A 20,399-nucleotide genomic window follows, 5' to 3' on the forward strand; every position below is an offset into this window, starting at 1 on the left:
CAGACATGCACACCCAGTCTCTCTCTCTCTCTCTCTCTCTCTCTCACACACACACACACACACACACATACATACACACCCCGGCAGGGAGTCAGACTCATGGACTCACACAAGCTGCATGGCCTTACAGAGAAGGCAACATGCAGAGGGGACATAGGGCCAGAAACCTGGAGTTCAGGTGCATGCACACGCTGGAAGGCTTGCAAGCAAACAGAGTCCCGAAGGCTGCCTTGCAGGGGCAAACACACGGAGACACGCTTGGGGGGCGAACACGGCCACTGGAGACCAGCTCCGGTCAAGCAAGCTACGGACCACCAGGCACACTCCCGGGGGCTACCTGCCCCCATGGCCACTGCTCTGGCTGCTGAGTGCAGGGGGGGCCTGGATACCTCTAGTCTCCAACCTCTGGGGGTTCTGGGGGCCCCAGGTGGATGAGGCTGAACTGGGGGTGATGCCCCAGAAATGGATCTGTTTTAGGGGTTCACTTACCCGATGTGGGTACTCTCCACACTGACCCTGGGGAAGAAAGGGAGGGAAGGAGAAGAGGGCGTTAGGCACTCGGGGGAAATTGTGCCTCAGGGACATCCCTAGAAGCACACGTCCTCTTTGCTCACCAGCCCTGTGCTGATCGGGGACATAACTCCCGGAGGTAGGAGAACTAAACCTCTCCCTCACCCATGGCTGGCAGCAGAGAAGAAACCCTGAAGGCCTGCTTGGACATGGCCCCACGCAACATAGGGCAGGATTCTGCTGTCCTATCCCACTTGCCATGACCGCAGTCAGGAGCCATGCTCCATGCCTGGCTGGAGAAAGCAGAAAGGTCGGCCCTCTGGGTGAGCACCCCCCACCCCCAGCAGCCCTGAGCAGGAACCACTGGATAGGAAGTGCAGACACAGAGTTGAGCTATGGACCCTGGGGGCCCTGGGACACACCTTCTCCGAGATGGGGGTGCCAGGTCTCTGTACCGTTCTCTCAAGGCCAGCCCAGCAGTGTCTCCATCAGAAATTTAAGGAAATGGAGAATGTATGAGGCCAGAGAGGGACCCAGGCCAGTGGTTTACAAATGGATACCTCAAAACCTTAGAGGCTCATGGCGGCGCGTCAGGAAGCACCTGGGGTAGACAAGGAGTCCGGGGAGGGCCGGGCTCCTGGCCACTGCTCCTCCCCGAGCACAGAACTTGTCCCAGAGCGCCCTCCCTCTTCTTTCTCATCCACTGCACCACCCCCGAGGACGCCCGGTTCTGTGGATAAACCCGAACATTTGAACATAACCACTTCGGACCGCTTTCTTCTTTAGGGGAGCTGTTTCCTGCTATGAAGATTCTAGAAAACCTCCATCAAGCTTACCTTTTCTCCTTTTTGTCCTTGAGGTCCCTGTGAAAAGACAGAAATGGCAGAGTCAGAACGTGAAGCTAAGGCCACAGGGCCCCAAAGCCTCCCTGGGGTGGGGGGAACGTGAGGGCGAGGTACCCACCGGCTGTCCTCGGGGACCCATCAGGCCCTGCGGGAGGAAGCACACACGGGTCAGTGGGCACACTGAGGCCCGGCAGGCTCAGAGGTGGGGGCCCCGCTGGGGCTCATGCTGGGACCGGCGCGAACGCACGGAATCCTAAAGGCCGGCCTCCACCCACGGCCTGGTCCTCCTGCGCCCGAGACCTTCTAGGGGGTGTGGCCTGTCCAGGATGGCTCAGCTTCCTCCTCCATCAGTGGGTATGACTCGGTGACTTGCGCCCGCACGTGGCCACGATGAAGAACAGACGCCATCCCTCCTCTGTCCCTCCATGGTCCCCTCATGGGCCAGCCATGAAGGGGGGTGCGTGGAGACCTCAGGTGGTTCTCTTTGCTGTGGGCTGCCCTGCCTCACGCATGCCCATCTCCTCATGGGGCCAAGAAGCTGAGGTCCAAAGCCTCTAGGAGACCCTGCCGGCACATTCTGTCTTCCACCCAGCACTGCCTCAGCATGAAACCCACAGAGTCAGAAGGGCTTCGGGGTACATGGTTGGCGGGGGGGGGTGCTTTGGAGAAGCCTTTGGTGAAGAGAGGACCCAGGAGGTTGGACCCCTCAGAGGAACCTAAGTGGTCTTGGGGCTCCTTCTGGGGTGTCTTGTCAGGTTTGCAGGGTTGAGAAAGAAGCCTGGGTTCAGGGTGGACCCCTGTTCTTTGAGGAGGATGCAGGGTTCAGCTGGTTGTCTCGGGAGCTGACCTGAGGCTGGTGTGGAGGGAAGAGGGGAGGACACGTGCCTCATGCTTTGAAGACCTGCTCTGAGGCAGGCTTTCAGGATGTGCTGAACTCATACCCGCACCGGCCCCCGGAGAAAACTCTCATGTCTGCTCCACCTCCCAGATGAGATGATGGAGAGGGGCCCTGAGGCTCAGTGAGTGGGGGTGCTGGGACGAGAGCCTGGGTCTTCTGACGGCAAATGTCCAGCTGTTTCCACTCCGCCACGCTCTCCGAACTGGGCTGGGGCTCAGAAGGCAGGGCTTCTAGACTTGGCTGGAGCCACAGGCAGTGCCTCAGCCCCTGGGGCCCTGAGGTCCCCTTAAGCCACCATCCCGAGGGCCTGTGAGGCTCCATCTACTGGACCCATCTCTTCAGGATCTCCCTGGAGGGGCCCCGACTTGTCAACTGGACCAACCACCAAATCAGGAAATTCTCAGCAGGTTCGTGGGAGGGGACAAGTGGACTTTGGACCACCCATGCGGCACTGTGACCCATGTGGCTGGCCAGGTGTTTAGCACAAGGCCTGTCCTCACCTTCCATTTGGTTCTGGGGGCTCCTATGGGGTGGATGGGGCAGGGGCGATCCCCTTTTGAGGTGAGGACAAGGTTCAGCATGTGAATGAGCCCCAGGCCCCTGTGCTGCATGTCTAGCAGAGGGGAAACCATCTGGGGATGGAGGTGAGTGGGAGACAGGCGGATGATAAGCAGGCCAAGATAATTACACTAGACAGTGTGTTGAATTAATAGCGAGGAGTCCCTGTGCCAAGCCAAACAGAAGCCTAATGGCTCTGGGGTCTGTCAGATGTTGATGGATGACTAAGAGGCAGACAGGGGATCTATCACACTGGTGTGGGCTCATGGGAGATGGGGTGTCCTCACCCTTTCCCCCCTAAGTTAGTTCAGACCCCCAAAGACAGGGGAGACTCATGGGTGGTTCAGTGGGGTGGGGCGATGGGATGGCAGAGGAAGTGCCCCCATACAATGGTTCCTGTCCCTCAAGACAAAGGGCTCTGGCCACAGAAAGGAGTGTGGTAAGGTCCCACCCCATAGGTCTCAGCCCCAGCTCGGTTATTTAGAAGCCGTGGAGGCTTGGGCAATATACTCAACCTCTCTGTGCCTCAGTCTCCCCTTTTGTAGAGTGGGGATAATAAGCTATTACAAGGATTACAGAGCAGGGCCTGTAATAAGCTATTACAAGGATTACATTAGCAGAGCAGGATTACATTATGACTTCTGGGTTGCCACAGGCTGTGCTATGGTTAGCGTTGGGCCACAAGGAAGGGGAAGAAGGTGGCGGGGAGGGGTAGAGGGAAAAGCGCCCCAAACTCCTGACATCTGAACCCTAGCGCCTCTGGAACAATGGCAGCATAGAAGGGTTCCTGCCTTGGTCTCCACTGCTTCACGCATGCACAGAGCAATGCTTGAGACAGGGGAGGGGCAACACGTCATGCAACTGCAGTGGGGGTGGCCATGATGGACAGGAAAGCTGGATGGACACCTGGGTTCCAAAGCCAGCTCTTTCACCCATGGCCCCCAGAACCTCACTGCCCTTTTTCCAGCTCTGGTTGCCTGCCTCAGGGCCTTTGCACATGCTGTTCTCCCATGTCCAGATGCTCTTTCCCTTCCTTTTTCTTTTAGTTAAACCCTCATCCCTTGGGCCACAGTTCATGTCTTTCTCAGAAAGTCTCTCTGACTCTTAACCCCGGGTGACATGCTGTAACATGGAGGTTTCTCAGGCTACCTGGCATTGCCTTTTTATAACACTGTGCCAATGTAATTTGTTAATTATGCATCGGATTGTTCAAATGTATGCTCCCCCTCTAGACAGTGAGCTCCAGGATGGCAAGGACAGTGTTTCCCTTATACCTGGGACCTGGCACAGTGCCCAGCGTAGTGCGGATACTCAATAAGAACGTGTCCAGGGAAGGCAGGAGGCAGGGAGATAGGGAAGGAGAAAAGGAAAGAAAGAGGAAGAGAGGCCATAAAACATGGAGGGAGGGAAAGAATTAGAGAATTGGTTTTGGATCCTGTTTCTGAGGCTCCCTAGCTGTGTGACTTAAGGCAAATTCCTTAGCGTCTCTGAGCTTCAGTTCCCACTGCTCTCAGGGGACTACTAGTAGGACCTGGAGCACAAGGCTTATGCTGAGGATGAAGGAGATGAGGCACGCATAGTAGTTAGCTCTGTGCCCACCTCATAGAAAACCCTCAGCGAGTGTGAACTGGGCCTGAGTTAACCAGACAAGCTAAAGCCCAGAGGGAGCTGAGTTGCCAAGGGTCCCATGCAATGTAGGGGGAGCTGGGGGAAAGGCCAGGTCTCCTTTCCCATCCACAAAGTTAGCCACCTCTTTTGATGGGCAGGGTTCCTGCCTCCCGTACCATGGCTGCACCCCGGTTGTGAGTGGAGAGTGGCCTCATGCCTGCACTTGGAGCAAGACACACACCAGAGCCGCGCTGGGCAGGGAGATGGGGAGCCTTGCCATGCTGCACATTCCAGGCCCTTCCGCAGGAGGGAGGGTCCTCCCAATGTAGAGGTGACCACCCAGGGAGGCTGGATAGCATCCTAGCCTGGGACTGGCTCATCTACTCTTAATGGCCCATCCCTTCCACGGAGAACTGGCCCCCTCCCCTGGAGTGGGCGGCTCCTGACAAGGGTCAGCTCTCCCTTCTGGAAGGAGGGGCCTGGGGGAGACCAGAGAGACAGGAAATCCCTTTACAAGGCTTTGCTGAAAGTGGAAAGGTGGGAAGGAAGGTGGGGGCAAGTCGGCTTTGTGCCCAGCTGGGGCAGGAGCATGGAGAGTCCTGGGGCAGCCCCGAGCAGGGTCGGGCTAGGAGGAAATCCGGTTGCAGAGAAAGTGCTAGATGCTACCCCCATGCTGAGTTTACATTCAACTCTGAGGCAAAGGCGTGGCAGTTTGGGAGCACCTGCCTCCACTGTGGGACACTGGCAACCTTGGACCTCTCTGGACCTCCTCTTCCTCCTTTTTCAGGCAGAGAAGCCCCCTGCCTGCCTCTCCCCACTGTGTTTACATGAGGACCTGGGGGATATGTTGTACACAGCTGGGAGTGACTGTGGGGGCAGCCGATGGATGGTCCCTGGGGGCCTCCTTTGCTGGGTGGCGCTTGGCTGCAGACCATGAGGACCAGGCTGACCACCCCCCGACCCCCAAAGGGAAAGCAGGAAAGCCGGGGTCTTACCATCTCCCCTTTGGGTCCGGGGTGGCCCTGGAAGGAGAAGAGTGTGAGCACGGGTAAACTGCACCCCAAAGCCCCTGCCCTGCCCTCTCTCCATCGCCCACTGCTCATTTGCCCACGTCTCTCTTCCTCACCTGTCCTCTCATTCCCCTGGACCCACTGGCTCAGGCTTGGGCACCTGCCCGCCACTCTTCTCTGGGTCTTACCTAGCAGCCGCCAGCGCCCCAAGAGCCCTGCTCCGTGCACACACCCCGGGCCGCTTGGAGGCACGCCGGGTCCTGGGAGCTGAGTGGGAAAGGCCACCAGACCCCTTGCTGTGCTCAGCTCTGGCCTGCAGTGGGGGACCGGCCAGGCGGGTGGCCAGACCCTCATCAGGGGGCCGCCAGTGGCTCAGGGTTGAGGCGAGGGCATGGCTCTCACTGCCTTCCCTGGTCATCTCTGAGGGCCAGAGGGCCAGAGCTCTCCCCTAGCTCATTCTTTCCGAGGAGTGGGGAGGGGTCTCTTTCCCCCATGAATATTTGTGTCTGGGGTCCAAGCCCAAAGGATTAAAATGGACAGAGGAGGAGTTATGGATGGGGACAGAGGGTCCATGTGGATGAGGGTTTCAGGGGGCCTCCATTGGGGTGGGGGACCCAGGGAGACAGGGAGGTGAAGGCAGCCCTCCGGCGTTGCTGGGAGAGGTGGGGAGGGGGTTCCACGCTCCATTTAGAGTCAGGGCCTTGAGCTCTCTGCTCCTCTTCCCTCCCTGCTGCCGCCCTGCCTCACTCCCTACCTCAGCCCCTTCCTTGGGTGCCTCAGAAACACCAGCTTCTCGGGGTGGCTCTTGCCCCAGATGCCGAGAGCCCAGCTTGGTGGCCGTGGACTTGTGCCCGGGGAGGCCCACGGGGTCAGGGGCGACTCATTCTAACAGCCCCTCCGTGCCTCCCACGGGCAACGATTTCCCGCCCTGGGAACGTTCATTCGCTCTGGAGCTTCTCCCACGGAGTTCGGGTCTTTCCGAAGGACTGAGGACCTGGGCTATTGACCCTGATTGAGAGAGGGAGAGGAGCTCCCAGCCCGAGAGGGTCCACTCACCGGTTTGCCATCGAGCCCAATGGGACCCTGAAAGAGGAAAGAGGCCACATGTCAAGACAGCAGCACAGGTTTCCTGCCAAAGAGGCTGCCCGGGCTGTGGTTAAGGGTGCGGGTTCTGGACTCCAAGTTGGAGTTCAAGGGTCTGCCTGACCACTTATTGGTTATATGACCATGGGTGAGCTTAAGCCTCAGTTTCTTGTTCTACAGTGGGGTTAATAGAGGGGTCTCTGTGAGGAGTGAGGGAAGTGCCACTGTCCTCTACCAGGCACGGGGGACAGCCTGATGGATGACAGTCACCACGGAGATCACAGACCTAGCTCCTCCTCCCGACCCCCTGCCGACTGCAAAGTGAACTATACATTGCTAGAGACCCTGGGGCTGGCTAACACCGACGCCCGGGGGAAAGGAAGATCTAGCTGCTCCCCTGCCCTCCATCGTAGAACCTGTCTTGGACCCCTGGGGCAGGGGTCACAGGCATCTGAATGGCCCCATGACCACCTCGTGCAGGCAGGTCTCCTCTCCAAGCCAGGTCAGAGGTTGCTTCCTGAGGTTTGTCATCTGTTCCATGTTCCCGTGTCCTGCTGGGGTTTACCCAGCCTGTGACTTGCCTCGCCTGTCCCTGTCCTGCTGTCACTTCCTTCCCCCATGACTGTCCCTGTCCTCTCTTGCGATCTGGGCCAAATGCCAGCTACCCTCCTCAGTGGCTCTCCGGGAGAGGCTGCAGGAACGGGTCCTTACTGACTAGAGTTTGGAAGGTCAAGAGCAGCTTGAGGGCTGGCCCCACATGAAGCTTAAGCCAGCCAGGCCCAGGGGTCACTGGGGACACAGCCCATCTCAGCCCTCCCTACTTACCGGAAATCCAGGGAAACCTCGAGTGCCCGGCTGACCCTGGAAAGAGCAGGAGAGGAGTGAGGATGGGCCAGGAGGGCATGAAGTTAGACTGAGTCCCCTTTGCTCCCAGAGTGCCCGTGGGTTCCCTCCCACTCTTCTGGGATCCTCCAGGAGAGATCCTCCCCACAGTGAGCTGCCTACCAGGAAGGCTGGAGAAAGATGGAAAGGAATACCAAAAGAAGCCTTCCCCAGGGTCTGGGGAAAAAGAGGGGTCCAGCCTCCTTCAGGTCTTCCTGGGAAGCAGAGCTGAGAGCTCCTCAGGGCCTCCATGCCCTGAACCCCGACATGTGAATGGACCGGCCCACCATACCCTGAACTCCCCAGCTGTGATCTTCTGAGTCCATTTTATTTACACAGTCATTGCCCTGGGCCATGTACATGAGGGTGGTTTGGATAGCAGAAGCCGACCTTCAGAAGGGGTGTTTTTAGGCCACATGGGTCAGACTGCTCGTTTTTTTCTCGCCCTGGCCAGCAGACCCCACCACCTGCTGTTGGGCAATCTCGGGGTCCCCTGATCTTTGTGTCCATTCAGGCCCATTCTCCTGTAGGTGCAGAGAGCCATGCAGGTAGGCGTTTGGGCTGGAGACTAGAAGCCACCGGTCATAGCCCAGGACAGGAGTGCCCAGAGACCTCTGCTCAGGGGATACAGCTCAGTGGGAAAGGGACCCTGCCATCAGGGTGGGAGCGTCAGTCAAGTGGGGAGTGAACTGCGTCCTACAGGGTCAGGATGGGCTTGTGGCAGGCGGCCCAAGGGCAGGAGGGAGGAGATGCCGCTCCCATGTCAGAGGGCCCCAGGCTTCGCTCCTCTCAAGGGTGAGTGATGCTAAGAATAGCACTAAGGAGAAAACCCGGAAACCCTGCGCTGTGGCCTCTGGAACCTCGCAGTGTAAACTTTCAACTACTCTGAATGCCGAGAGGCCCGAGGAAAAAGGTCAGGAGGAGAGGATTCCAAGAAACATCTTCAAGTCCCACTCGGGATAATGTTTACACGGTAAGGATAATCACATGGTTTGCTAATTACAGAGCCTGCCTGGGAGCAGGCTCCATCTCCCCAGCTCAGAGCCAAATCCGGGGCTAACCAAGGCTTTTTCGGGACCTTGGGAAGAATGTTGTCATTGACCAATGGAAACCGGGGCTCTACTTTCTGGAGATGCTGGGCTGGGTAAGGCATCCAGGGAGGCCTGGAACTGGATTTTAATCTACATCTCTTCAATTACACGCTGAAGCTGGACCTCTCTCGCGGTGTTTACAGGCGGATCATTTATCCGTGAACTGCCTGCTTGTATTCCTTACTGTCAATTTCCCCTCACTTGTTTGTTTCCTATTGACCCAAGGGCAGCTCTTCGCCAAGGACGCTAACTCTTTGAGAGCCACGTGCGTCGCCAATATTCCTTCCAACCCGGCATTTGTCTTTTTCATGCTGTATTTCCCGTCCGATGGAAGTTTTGCCTTTGGGTGGACAAACTTATCAATCTTTCCCTATGGCTCCTGGGTTTTATGCCATGTTTCTAGGGGACCTCCCCAGTGCGGACTTCATTAATGTCTGCTCACACTTTGTCCTTGTATTTTATAGTTTCAGGTTTTACTTCTAAGTATTTTATCCATTTGGTATTTATTCTGGTATAACAAGTGGGGTACAGATTCAGCTTTTTTTTTTTTTTTTGGCTTTACCTTTTAGTAAATGACTTGTCCCCTATCCTAGCATCATCTCCTAAACAATCTATTTTCCTCTTCCTACTGTGAAATGAAACTTTTACCAGGGACTAACTTCCCAGATGCATTTGGCTGTATTTCTGGCCTCCCCATTTTGTTCCATTTAACTGCTCTGTTTTTATAATACACTGGATATCTAGTAGAACAACCAGTCCTCTCCTGCCCTATTCCCCTTACTCTTTTTTTCAGAATTTTCCTAACATCCTTATGAAAGTTTACTTCCCCCCCCCCAAATGAAATGAACACTATTCTGTTGGACTCCCAATCCCATAAAAAATTCACTGGAATTAGGATCATTTTAAAATTATGGATTATAAATTTATTTGTAAATTAATAATGTATTAATACTATGTCCTTCCATGTAAGAACAAGGGACACAAACTTTACATTTCTTTCCAAAATCTCTTCCCTTAATTCAAGGCCAGGGTGGAGAGGGAGCCAAGTGGATCCCTGCTTTTTGGAAGTGGACCCTAATGTCTACTCCTACTTGCAATTTGTGTGGGGTAAATCCACATAGACAGACAGAAGCTTAACTCTCTCTTTCCTTCTTTCTGACCTCTGAAAGAGGGTCAGTCCTGTATCTGCCCAGAGCAGGCCTCCCACTCCACGTCAAGGCTGACTATCTTTCAAACAAAACCCTGTGCTGGTCAGTATTTAATTGTTGGCTGAGGTGACAGAGAGTGGGAGAGAAGAGCCCTGCTTTGTACAGCATTTGCTAATCTCTGTGGTGTAAATATACCTCCCACCATGGCTGATTTTAAGCTATCAACGTGATGCCACTGAGCACAGAGTTGGGAGGGGTTGTGCGTGATCTGCTCTTACGAACCCGGTGAGCCAGCTCCAGCTCTGACCTCCAGCAACAAATGGGGTGGGTGGAGGGGCAACATCTCCCTTTGGACGTGACAAGGACATCTCAAGTTCATCACTTTCTGGTTAAACTCATCTTCCCCAGCAAAAGTGAATCAGCCAATTCCACCTCCAAAAGGTGCCACCAGCCCAGCCCTTGATTACTGCAAACGTCTCCCAGCCAGTCCCCCACCTGCAGCTGCTTCTAAACACGTTCCATGCCAGAGCAGGGAGGGACAGGACATCTTTTCAAACTGCACATCTGATCACATCCATCCTCAGCTGAACACAAACCAAGGCTCTCCACGGCCCTCAGGATAGAGTCCCGACTCCTGAAGACCCTGTCCTGGTCCTTCTCCACCAGGCCCTGCACACCTCACTAGCCTGCCCTTGCTCTGCTATACAAAGCATTTTCCCTGTTTCCTGGCAGTTTATAAGAACCTGTCTTCCCTGAGGGGGGTGGGGTGGGGGGGGTGGGGCTCCTCCCTGGCCTCACAACCTGGGAACCTCTGCTCTTCTCTGATCACCATTTACTTAATCCTCCCTTTCCTGGAAGCCTTCTCTGTCTGCCCCCACCCTAAGGCAGGTGCCCCCGCCATGTGGGCACCACTCCTTAGCCATCATGGCTGAGCACGGTCTGTATTCTAATCAAGATGGGCTTCCTGGTCTCTCTGTGCAGGGATAAGCAGGGTGGGTCAGATTTTCACTGTCTACTCAGCACCTAGCCTCCAGTTGGTGCCTAATAAATATTAATAATCTGAATAAGCAAAGAAACTCTCAGCAGGTGTATGGATCCAGCCTGGGGCATCTCCTTGTGAGTGAGGGCTGAGAGTTCCTCAGAGCCCTGAGAGCTCCCTCCTGGCCCCTGAAGACGAGCTGAGGGGCTCAGGGAGGGAATGAGCTCCCCTTGAGATGGGGAGGGTGTCTCCTAGCCTGGCAGATGACCTGATCGGTGTCAGCTGGGTCAGCTAGAGTCCTGGCCTCCCCCTCGCTGTAATGGGGCACCCCATTCCAGCATCTTGCTCATTGGGATGTAAACCGCCCTTTCCCAAAGTTCCTGGCTGGCTCCCCCTTGGGTCAGACTATTTAGGAAGAAGCTCCAAGAGAGGAGGCAGGTGGCCCTTGAGGGTGACAAGGCTGGTTCTTATTAGGAGCATTTATTCTGAGCCCTTTTTGGCTGAGTGGAAAGCCACACGGTCCCCATAATCCTCGGCCATACAGAGGGTTTGCCTACTTGGCGTTTCCCCCTTATGATGAACGTTCCCTTTGTCTTCCCCTGCCCCCTGCTCTCACCAGCTCTGGATGGCTTCCCAGGAGGAGGTGACGTGTTTGCCCTGATCTCCAGTGAGGACTCAGAAGGGTCCAGTCATCTGGGTGATGGGCGCCCACACAGGCGAAAGGGGAAGGAAGCTGGGCATGGTTAAGCCTCCTGGTACTATACCCTCCCCTACCACCAACGCTGCACCCACACGGAGAACTGTTTCTTCTCCTGAAGGTAAATATACCTTTAAAAGAGTACAGCTTGAAACATGGAAGGAAGGGTTGCCATGAGAGTGGCATGAGGCATTTGGAATGAGGCAAAGCTGGCCCAGCCCAGGGTCTAGCCCTGAGCTGCTGAGTGGTCTCAGGTGAGTTATGAAACTCTGTCTCCTTCTCTGGGAGATGGGCTGGCAGGCCTGCCCCACCACTTTGTCGGGAGGACTGACAGAGGCCTGGGCATAGGCGGGATCTCAGCATAGGTGGGCTCTCACGGCACAGGCCCGAGGACAGGATAGGTGCCCAGGGGATGGAATTTATCCGTGTTACTGAAGAGAAGCTACTTTTCGCCACTAGAGGCAAATCCTGGGCAGGGTACGGTTCCTCATCACGTGCACTGATCCAGAAGCCAGGGGATCTGAAGCAGACCCCTGCCCCCGAGTGTTCTCAGAAGGGGGACCTTTTCAACAACTTTTTGGTAACTCGTTGGCATGACACTGCCAAAAGGGTGTCAGAGGACTGGAGTGACTGACCCAGGGGGATCTGTGATGAGACTGGGAGGCAGGCCTGGGTGGTGGCCAAGGGGTAGGGCCCGTATTCTGTTACTCTTCGGTCCACCTCACAGGCCTGCCCCGGCTTGGTCCTGGCCATTAGAACCTGGGGACTGGCTTTCTCAGTGACCTTCTCACCTCCTAGGGACCCCCTGGCTGAGTGCCATCTTTGGCAGGAGCTGCTGGGCTCAGGGCATGAGTGCGGCAGCTCCTCTGATGCACACAGAAGCTGACTGCCCATCTGAGCAATGGCCACATGAGCCCAGAGGCCCGGATGATGCTGGTTACCCCGAGTCCTGCCCATGTGCCACAGCAGGGAGCCCTGAGGTCCAGGCTGAGCACCTTAATCCCCACGCGGCCACCCTCAAGGGAGTGACCCTGGGCTAGCTGCTCGGCCTCTCTGCGCCCAGATTTTCTCAGGTGCTAACAGTAGCTACCAGTGGGCTTCTTGTGAGAATTGGGTAAGTTACAGTGTGCAGCCATCTTAGGACGCTGCCTGCCACAAATTCTGTGCCAAGGGTCAGTCCTTGAACATCATTGCTGGGGTCCAAGCCAGAGGGAATCTTGCCCAGGAAGCCAGGTCTCTGCAGCCCAGGACCTTTCCAACTCTGCCTCCAGCCTCGGCCCCTGCCCAGTCTGCCAGCCCTGCTCCCTAGCTCTGCCCTTTGGCTCCCCTCTCTGACCTGCCCCCCACCTCCCAGCAGCCCTGGATGGCCGAGCCTCCTGTGGACAGGACTTAGCAATCTGCTCTTGGTCCCCGCTCCCTAGACCATGGGTAGGAGATGCTCTGGCTTGCCACCGGCTCCCTCTGGTGAAGGCAGGGGAAGGGGCAGGCTAGGCTCCACACCTCCGCTGGGTTAGCCTCAGACTCCCAGAGGCTAGCCCTCTGCTTCCCTCACCCTCTCACTCTGCAGGCAGGGCAGGAAAAGTGTACAGTGGAGCATGGAGATGGTGGCCTGATCTATGGGGGACGCCCTGAGTGCCAAGCGTCCTGGGTTCGATTCCTGTCCCAGCCTCTATGTGTGGGCCCCTGGCCCCTCGCTGGGCCTGTTTCCCCTTCTGAGGGGGTTGTGCTAGACCATTGCTGAGGTTCTTTTTACCCTGACGTTTGGTGATTGCCCTGATGCCCTGTGGTTTGGTCTTTCCTTCCCACAGTCACAGTGTCTTCCCACATCATCACCCTGTCCCCCTTTGGTCCCTAAGGAAACATGTCAGAGGGGAAGCCTCTGATGCCCTGAGCCCCCGGCCAGTGGGTAGAGGCGAGTAAGAACCAGGAATCAGCAGGATGCACAGAAAGGGGCCTTTCAGGATGAGTGGTGGGTGAGGACGCTGCTGAGACCAGGAGTGGGCATTTGGGGCAGTGGATCTGAACGCTGGACATCTGCTGGGCATCTGCTGGGCATCTGCTGGGCATCTGCTCCGCGGGCTTCTGAAAACAAGGCTCACCCCCTGGAAAGCTGGAGCAGCCCGTCTGGGGAGCAGCGAGCACTTTCTTCCCCGCCTGTAAGCAACAGGGTCACCTCGAAGCTGCTGGCTTCATGGTCAAAGGGTGGCCCTTGCGAGCCCTCCCGAGAGGCTGTAATTTAGGTATATTTAGGCAGGCCTGGCCTGGCTGACCACATCACAGGCGGTGGTCAGCAGGCCCAGAGGCAGAGCTGGGACTCATTCCCCCTCCACCCAAACCCCTGTCATTCCCTGGCCCAGCCCCCCCACCCTGAAGAAGAGCAAAAGCCACTTACTGGGGGGCCTCGGGGGCCGAGGATAGACATGCCGGCATCTCCTGGGGCCCCCTGTGGGAGAGAGAGAGACAGGGGCCCGGAGTGGGGGGGGTGTGGGCAAAGGAGGAGGGAAAGAAAGGAGCTGGCAGGTGGGGAAGGGGAGCGGGGTGGGATGGGGCCAGGAAGACAGAGGGGGCCAGGAGGAGGGGAGGTGTGGAGGGAGGTAGAGGACCAGAGGAGACACAGGGGCAAACGGAGAATCCAGGAGGGAGTGAGAAGGGCAGCGGGAGGCCGGAGGAAGAGGGAAGAGAGGTGAGTGGTAGCATGAGATGTGGGACAGAAGACAGAAGGCGGGTAGGACCCCCGGCAGAAGAGGGAAGAAGGGATTCAGCACAGGGATGAGCAAAGGCAGCACAGGGAGGGGGAGGGCACACAGCTCAGCCACGCAGCTCAGACCCCAGAGGCCTCCCCCAGGCCCTGCCCCCCTCCTTCCCAATTGCCCAGCCCCACCCTAGCCTCCGAGCCCCTGAAGCCTTTGTCCACACCCCAGCCAGGGTGGGGATAAGACTACGCTTGCTGTGTGGGTCCCTCGGCCCTGAGCCCGCAGGTGGAAGTGGCCTCGGACCTCCTAGTCCTGATGTCAGAGTGACACAGAGGGCTGAAGTCAGGCCAGAATTTTCAGCCGCAAGAGGATGGAACACCCGTGTGTGTGTGTGTGTACGCATGTGCGCACGCGTGTGCACACATGCACATGCATGGGAGCTGGGGCCAGGGAGGGCGACAGAAAGAAGGTATAGGGGATGCAGAGGGGGTCAGAGATGATGCCCTGGCAGAAGGATCCAGGCTGTGCCCTGCTGCGGAGATGGCTGGCTGCTTCTCCGCACCAGGAACCCCCCCTTCCTGGCAGAGGAAAGGCCCAGGGCCTCCCTCCCAGGCCCTGCTCTGGCAGACAAGTCCCAGAACCTCTCCCAGTCCACATCTGTCCTCTGCTCTGCTACCTTTCCAAGCAAAGGACCTAAATGCATTCGTGACTGTCATGCCTCACGCCCAGGTGAGCAGTGAGCTCAGATCTGTAACTGTTGATACTGCCGCAAGGATACAGTAATTGTTACACGAGGCAGGGTAGTGTCAGAGTAGGAGCCAGAACCCCGGATTTGAAGCCCGGCTCTGTTCCCTCCCAGCTTTTCAACTTCCTTCTGCCTTGGTTTCTTATCTGTAATGCAGGGAGAGGGAGAAGAGTACCTGTCTCATGGGGCGGGTGTGAAAGTTTCATGAGATCATGTTGTAAAGTGCTTATGGGGCACGAAGGGGCTGGAAGTGTTTGCAATTGTCCCTACACCATTGATCGCGGCCCTCGCGGCCCTTGTCTTTCTCCCAGCAGCATGGAGCCCCAGGAGGGGACCCTGTGAGGCTGGGGCTCCTCTCCAGCTCTGTCACTTGCTGCTGTGTGACCTTGGGTCTGTGAAGCTGCCTCTCTGTGCTCTCATGTGAATGAGAATATTAAAGCCCCCTTGGAAGGGCTGTGTCCGGGTTAGCTGGGAGAACAGAGGCAAAATACCTCTGCACTTGGGGGTTTGTGCTTACTACATCGTAGCTGCTAGTGTTTTGCTGCCATTGTCATTATTTTGGAGACGGACAGACTCTCGAAAACACACACTGCCAGGGACAGACAAAGAAGTACTGAGCTGGGCATCAGGAGTTCTGGCTTCCCGCCTCTGCTTGTCATTATTGTTGTGGGACCTTCAGCAAGCCCCACCCCTACTCTGGGCCTCAGTTTCCTTCTCTGTAAAGTGAACTGGTTAGATGTGTTGCTCTCTGATCCCTCAGGATCCACCAGGGCTAATGTTCCAGAATGGTCCCTCGGGCTTCTGGCTTCGGAGGGGGCTCTGCTCCATGCCCCTGGGAGTCTCTCTGGGGTAGCACGAAGAGAATCTCTATGTCTGAGGGCACCAGCCGTGGGCTGGGGAAGGACTAGAACCAGCTGCCCCAAACAGCCATTGAGATCCCCTCGCCTTGGGGAAGGGGGATGGCGAGGCCACAGTCAGCCTCGGTGTGTGGGGAGACCCACGCTGGAGGGAAGCTGGGTCCTTAGCTGGGAGTCAGGGGCCCAGATGCCAGGCTGGGAGAGCCCGTGAGGGCAGAGGGCTGGGGCCTGCATGCTGGGGGGAGGGGGACTGAGACGGGGGCCTCTGGAAGCCCCCCCAAGGGTCCAAGGGGAAGAGACTGGGGTGGAAGGATGGAGGACAAAGTGAGGACTCACCTTCTCGCCTGGTTGGCCCTTTACTCCCTGGGGCAGCGACATGCAACACAGGATGGAGGAGAGAGAAGGGGAGAGAAAAGAGAAGGGATGAGAGAGAGGCACACGCAAGAATCTGTGTTAAAGGCACAACGACCAAACAAAAGGAATCGCTGCAAAGTAAGAAACAAAACAAAACATCGATGCTGACACATGACAGGTCCGGCATCCAACAGGCACAGTGCATGGATCGCTTCTGCCTCACCCCCGGGCCCGGCCCCAGCCAGCCGTTCCAGATGACAGAGAGAAACAGTGGCAGGAGACCTGTCTGTGTGTATGTGTGTGTGTGTGTGTGTGTGTGTGTGAGAGAGAGAGAGAGAGAGAGAGAGAGAGAGACCTATCCAGGTCAGAAAGTCACCCTGAGAAGCCATGAGAAGCCATGTCCCCCGCTGACGGGGCCGCTTGAGGAGGTGGTGGTTCGGGGGGAATGGACATGAGGGGGACCTTGCCCAAGGACTGTGTTGTGACATGGAGTTTAGTTGGTTTGAAGGTCCTAATGTGCACCAAGCATAAAATTTTGCCAAGCTACACGTGCTAGAAGCCATCAGGGCTGGCCAGGCAAGATGGTGGGAGAGGGAATAAAGGAATATGGGAAGACAGACGGCAGGACACAGACATCTGGGAGGAGGGAGGATGGGTCTGGGATGCAGAGGAAACTGGGCAGTCACTAAGAACCCCTGTAACCATAGTGAGGAGCGGAGAGACAGCTCCGATCTACCCTAACCCACCGAATGTGTCCATTGTCACATTGAAAACAGTACAAGCAGCGTGGAAACCCCCAAGTGGTTGGAAAACAGCCTCCTGTCTAAAGAAATGGGGGCTTCCTGTGGCCTTCCCTCCTGCCCCCACCCCTGAGGCTCAGAACTCAAGTGGACGCTTCCTGGGGACACAGGTCCACAAGGGCCCAAGAAGGAGGGCAGGAGGGGGGAAGGCTGGCCGCAGAACTCAGAGTGTAGGGTCCTGAAGCCCACCTGTTGGGAGCCAGGATCTCGGCATCGGGCAGTTAGCTTGGGTTCAAGTCCCAGCTCCACTCCCGCAATGTGGGTAAACTGAGTCTCAGTGTGCTCATGGATAGGACGGGTCCCTGGACGGCTCCGGTAGAGAATTGGCCTGCCTCAGGCCCACGCATGGCATGAGAGAACTGAAGCAGAGGGACAGGGTCAGGCAGGACCCTGGGAAAGACATTTTACACCTGAGCCTTGGTTTTCTCATCTGAACAATGGGGGCGGAGATTGTGCCTGCCTCAGGCAGCTCTTGGGACCAAATGAGCTGACCAAGTGGGGCTCTTGACACAAGGCCCAGGGCAGAGTGAGCACTCTTGGGTGTTAGCTGTGATTCAGAGGCTTTTCCTCCAAGCACCAGCTCACACCAGGAGAGCAAACTCCCGCAAGGATGCCAGACCCAGGCGTAAGGCCAACTCGTGAGGAGGCGAGGTCATGAGGCAAGGCGTGTGAGAGGCACAGAAGGATGGCATGGGGGCGTGGGAATGGAGTCGGGTGCGGGGGTGCCCGAGGGAGCCAGGGTGGAGGTTGAGGCTGATGGCTGGTGGGGGTAGATAGGGAGCATAACTTGGGCACATCCTAGTCTCGCTCGGGACTGGTGAGGCCGGCATGTGGCCACCACCTACCTGGGCTGCCCCCAGTGCCTGAGCTGCCCTTTCTAGCCCCTTGGAGGTTAGCAGCCACCGGGGACAAGCCTGGCGCTGGGACCCCGAGGCCTATGGTCAGCCTTCCCATGTCTGAGCTCTACCCTCCCTGTGGAACATTCCTGCTTCCCTTTCTTCATCTTGAGTTTTCAGCAGGAAACATTCAGTGGATCACTCCCAGCCACCTGGGGAGGACTTGGAGGCACCGTCTGGGAGCCAGCCCTGTCCCCACCAGCTTCTCGTCTCTGTCTAAGTTAAGGCGCCTCTGGAAGGCGGCCCCGCTGCGGCTTCTGTAGGGCAACTTGAGGCTGCATTTCTTACCGTCTGGTGCCGCTCTTGCTGGGGGCTTAGTGGCAGAGCAGCTGGAAATCTAAGGGTGAGCTGCCAGCCTGGGGATGGGGTGGGGGGCGGAGTCAGGGTGGGGGCGGAGTCGGGGGCGGGGAGTCCTGCTGATGTCAGGAGGGGCTTGGGCTTGGGTGATGGACAAAGAACTTTATCAGTGCTACTGCCTGCGTTTTTCCTCTGCTGTGGCAGCTATCTGGAGAGCGAAGTCATACGGCAGGAGCAGAAGGATGGGAATAAAATTTCTTCCCTTCTTTCCTCCCGCCCCTCTCTGAAGCCGACTTGGGTGGGGGAAGAGAGAGGTCTGACCCCCTCCTTGGGGCCAGGGAGGTTGCTATGGATCGGAAGACAGGCCCGCACGAAGAAGCAAGCAACAGCCACCCAAGCGGAGAGAAATGCGCCAACTCACCACACGTCCAGGCATTCCAATGGCACCTTTGTCCCCCTGATGAAGAAGGCAGAAACAGTTAGATGTGGCTGGAGACGGGCCAGCATGTGAAGGACCCCATGGGCTGGCTGTGCACCCAAGACCTGCTTTGCATGAGCACTTGGGAGGATGCCCGCTCAGCCCCTAAGGACAGTTAGGCAAGCAGCCACCCCTATCACCGTCCACACTCAGAACAGTGCTGTGCAAAGTGCACTAACGTAGGAGTCTGGTCCCCAGCCTGAGCCTCCGTTTCCCTATGTGTTTCCTGATTAGTCCAAGGCCCTTCCTCTTTTACACTTCTGCTGTCACAGTCTAGTCTGGCTATGGGCAGGATGTGCTATATCTTTGTCCCGCTCAACTCCAAGGCACAGAGGGGGGTGAGTGGTTGTGCTGCCCCATGTGACAGGGGAGTGGTCTATTTGGCCAGAGCTGAGGAGCAGGGCCGTGTCCCCAGGCCCTCTGTCCGAGAAGGCTGCGACAGAGTCCTTCTCCCTGTCCTCCTCTCGGCCACCCCTGGCACCAACCAGAAGGGCAGTGAGCCATGTGGATAGAGCCACACCCCAAGTTTCAGCTGCTTGGAGGGACCTACTTCGTTTCATAGCCAGGGGTCACCTCTTCTCACTCTGGAAATCTGCTTAGTAAGTTTTGTTCCTCTCCCTTTTGGTAGAAAACATTTTTTTGCAATCATAAGTGTGCAGACATCATAAAAATCTGGGGTGGGGCCTGGGGTTTGCTAGGAGTCTAGAAGGACATAAAGTAATGGGGGCCAAAAATCAGATGGTGTTTGTCACGGCTTCCTAGGCAGGAGAGAGCTGGGCTTGTCAGTTTCCCTGAAGGGTATGGGTGCTTCTGGGCAATTCTGCGTCTGCTGACTCCCCCACTGAGACAACACACCTTGAGGGACAGTTTAGCATCTCAGCATGTATGTGGGTATACCCGAGAACAGCAAGCACTCTGAAATTAGGGTCTTAGGCACACAGGTCCGTGGTGTCTCTAGTAAATCATTTACCCTTCGCCCAAGAGTGGCAGGGGAGCAGCGTTGGTGAGAAGACTGGTTCTGCTTCTGTACCTCCCTGAGCGCTTGTGTCTCTCTCAAGGGGCTGCTGGGAGGATGGCAGGAGATGATGCCCCTGGAAGGTCTTCTCCCAGGGCTTGGCACCTGGGCCATGTTGCATAAGCGAGGTCTACACGCCTTGAGCCCAGCACAGCTGTGGGCAAGTGAAATGTGCAAGGTGTTTGTACTTCATCCTTTTTGCATTTCATAAGGGGCGGGCAGCAGCAGGTCTTTTTCGCGGGTCCCTCCCAGGTTCCCCCACGTGGAAGCACAAGGGGGACGAGGACCCGGGGATCGGCCGTCCGCCCTTCCTGCTGAGGACACCAGGCCTGCCTCGTGCTGGCTGTGACTCCCCCACGGCCCACTCACTCTGGAGCTTTTGAATGATATTGCAGGATGTGTGTTTTGCTTTTTGTCCATCTCTTTTTTAAAAACTAATGTTCTTTGCAGTCCTAGCCATAAAATGCTCTGGTTAGGGACAGGCATGGAAGGGCCAGAGACTGGGAACTCTGCGCGGCAGCCCCGGCTCAGTGAATTGCCCCCAAATGCTTTTTAAAGGTGGACGTTGTCAGAAAAAACAAAGTCTGCCCACGTTCTCCCCAGTCATCTGATTTTTCCCCTCTTTGGATTTCATGGGACCAAATTGCCCGTCCTCCTTTGCTCCGGGACTTGGTGCTTACTGGGAGAGTTTCCAATTTCAAAGCTAAGCACCCTCCCACATGCATTTCATTAAGAAAGTCACTGTTGGACATGAATTCTAGAAGCTGCTAGATTAGTCAAGGAGTTACAGTGTGATTCATGTTGAAAAGAAGAGAAACTGGGATGCACAGAAGGATCTGGAAGCCAATGGATGCGGCCCTCAGCGCAGGGAGGGCAGCTCGTCTCTGCCCTCTGGCTGCCTACTGCATCTTGTCCGACTCCCCAAGCCATCCCAGGGACCGTGGTATCCAGCACT

The 20,399-nt window shown here is 56.7% G+C and overlaps 1 protein-coding gene across 12 annotated transcripts in view; it reads right to left on the reverse strand.

Moving 5' to 3' along the window:
* Positions 1-20,399, reverse strand: part of COL13A1 (collagen type XIII alpha 1 chain) — a 140,542-nt gene that overhangs the window by 57,336 nt on the left and 62,807 nt on the right. For 8 of the 12 annotated variants that reach the window (XM_032841381.1, XM_032841398.1, XM_032841345.1 and 5 more), the window contains exons 5-13: positions 18,373-18,408; positions 15,941-15,967; positions 13,702-13,752; positions 7,338-7,373; positions 6,486-6,512; positions 5,415-5,441; positions 1,474-1,500; positions 1,347-1,373; positions 490-516 (exon numbers count right to left, since the gene is read on the reverse strand). In XM_032841381.1, the coding sequence (XP_032697272.1) occupies positions 490-516; positions 1,347-1,373; positions 1,474-1,500; positions 5,415-5,441; positions 6,486-6,512; positions 7,338-7,373; positions 13,702-13,752; positions 15,941-15,967; positions 18,373-18,408 (285 nt within the window). The remainder of the gene's footprint in view (positions 1-489; positions 517-1,346; positions 1,374-1,473; positions 1,501-5,414; positions 5,442-6,485; positions 6,513-7,337; positions 7,374-13,701; positions 13,753-15,940; positions 15,968-18,372; positions 18,409-20,399) is intronic. The other 4 variants (XM_032841367.1, XM_032841380.1, XM_032841414.1 and 1 more) reach the window with 1 other exon arrangement.

This window comes from Lontra canadensis, unplaced genomic scaffold (genome assembly GCF_010015895.1).
Source record: "Lontra canadensis isolate GAN:19392208 unplaced genomic scaffold, GSC_riverotter_1.0 scaffold3, whole genome shotgun sequence".
Taxonomy (NCBI): domain Eukaryota; kingdom Metazoa; phylum Chordata; class Mammalia; order Carnivora; family Mustelidae; genus Lontra; species Lontra canadensis.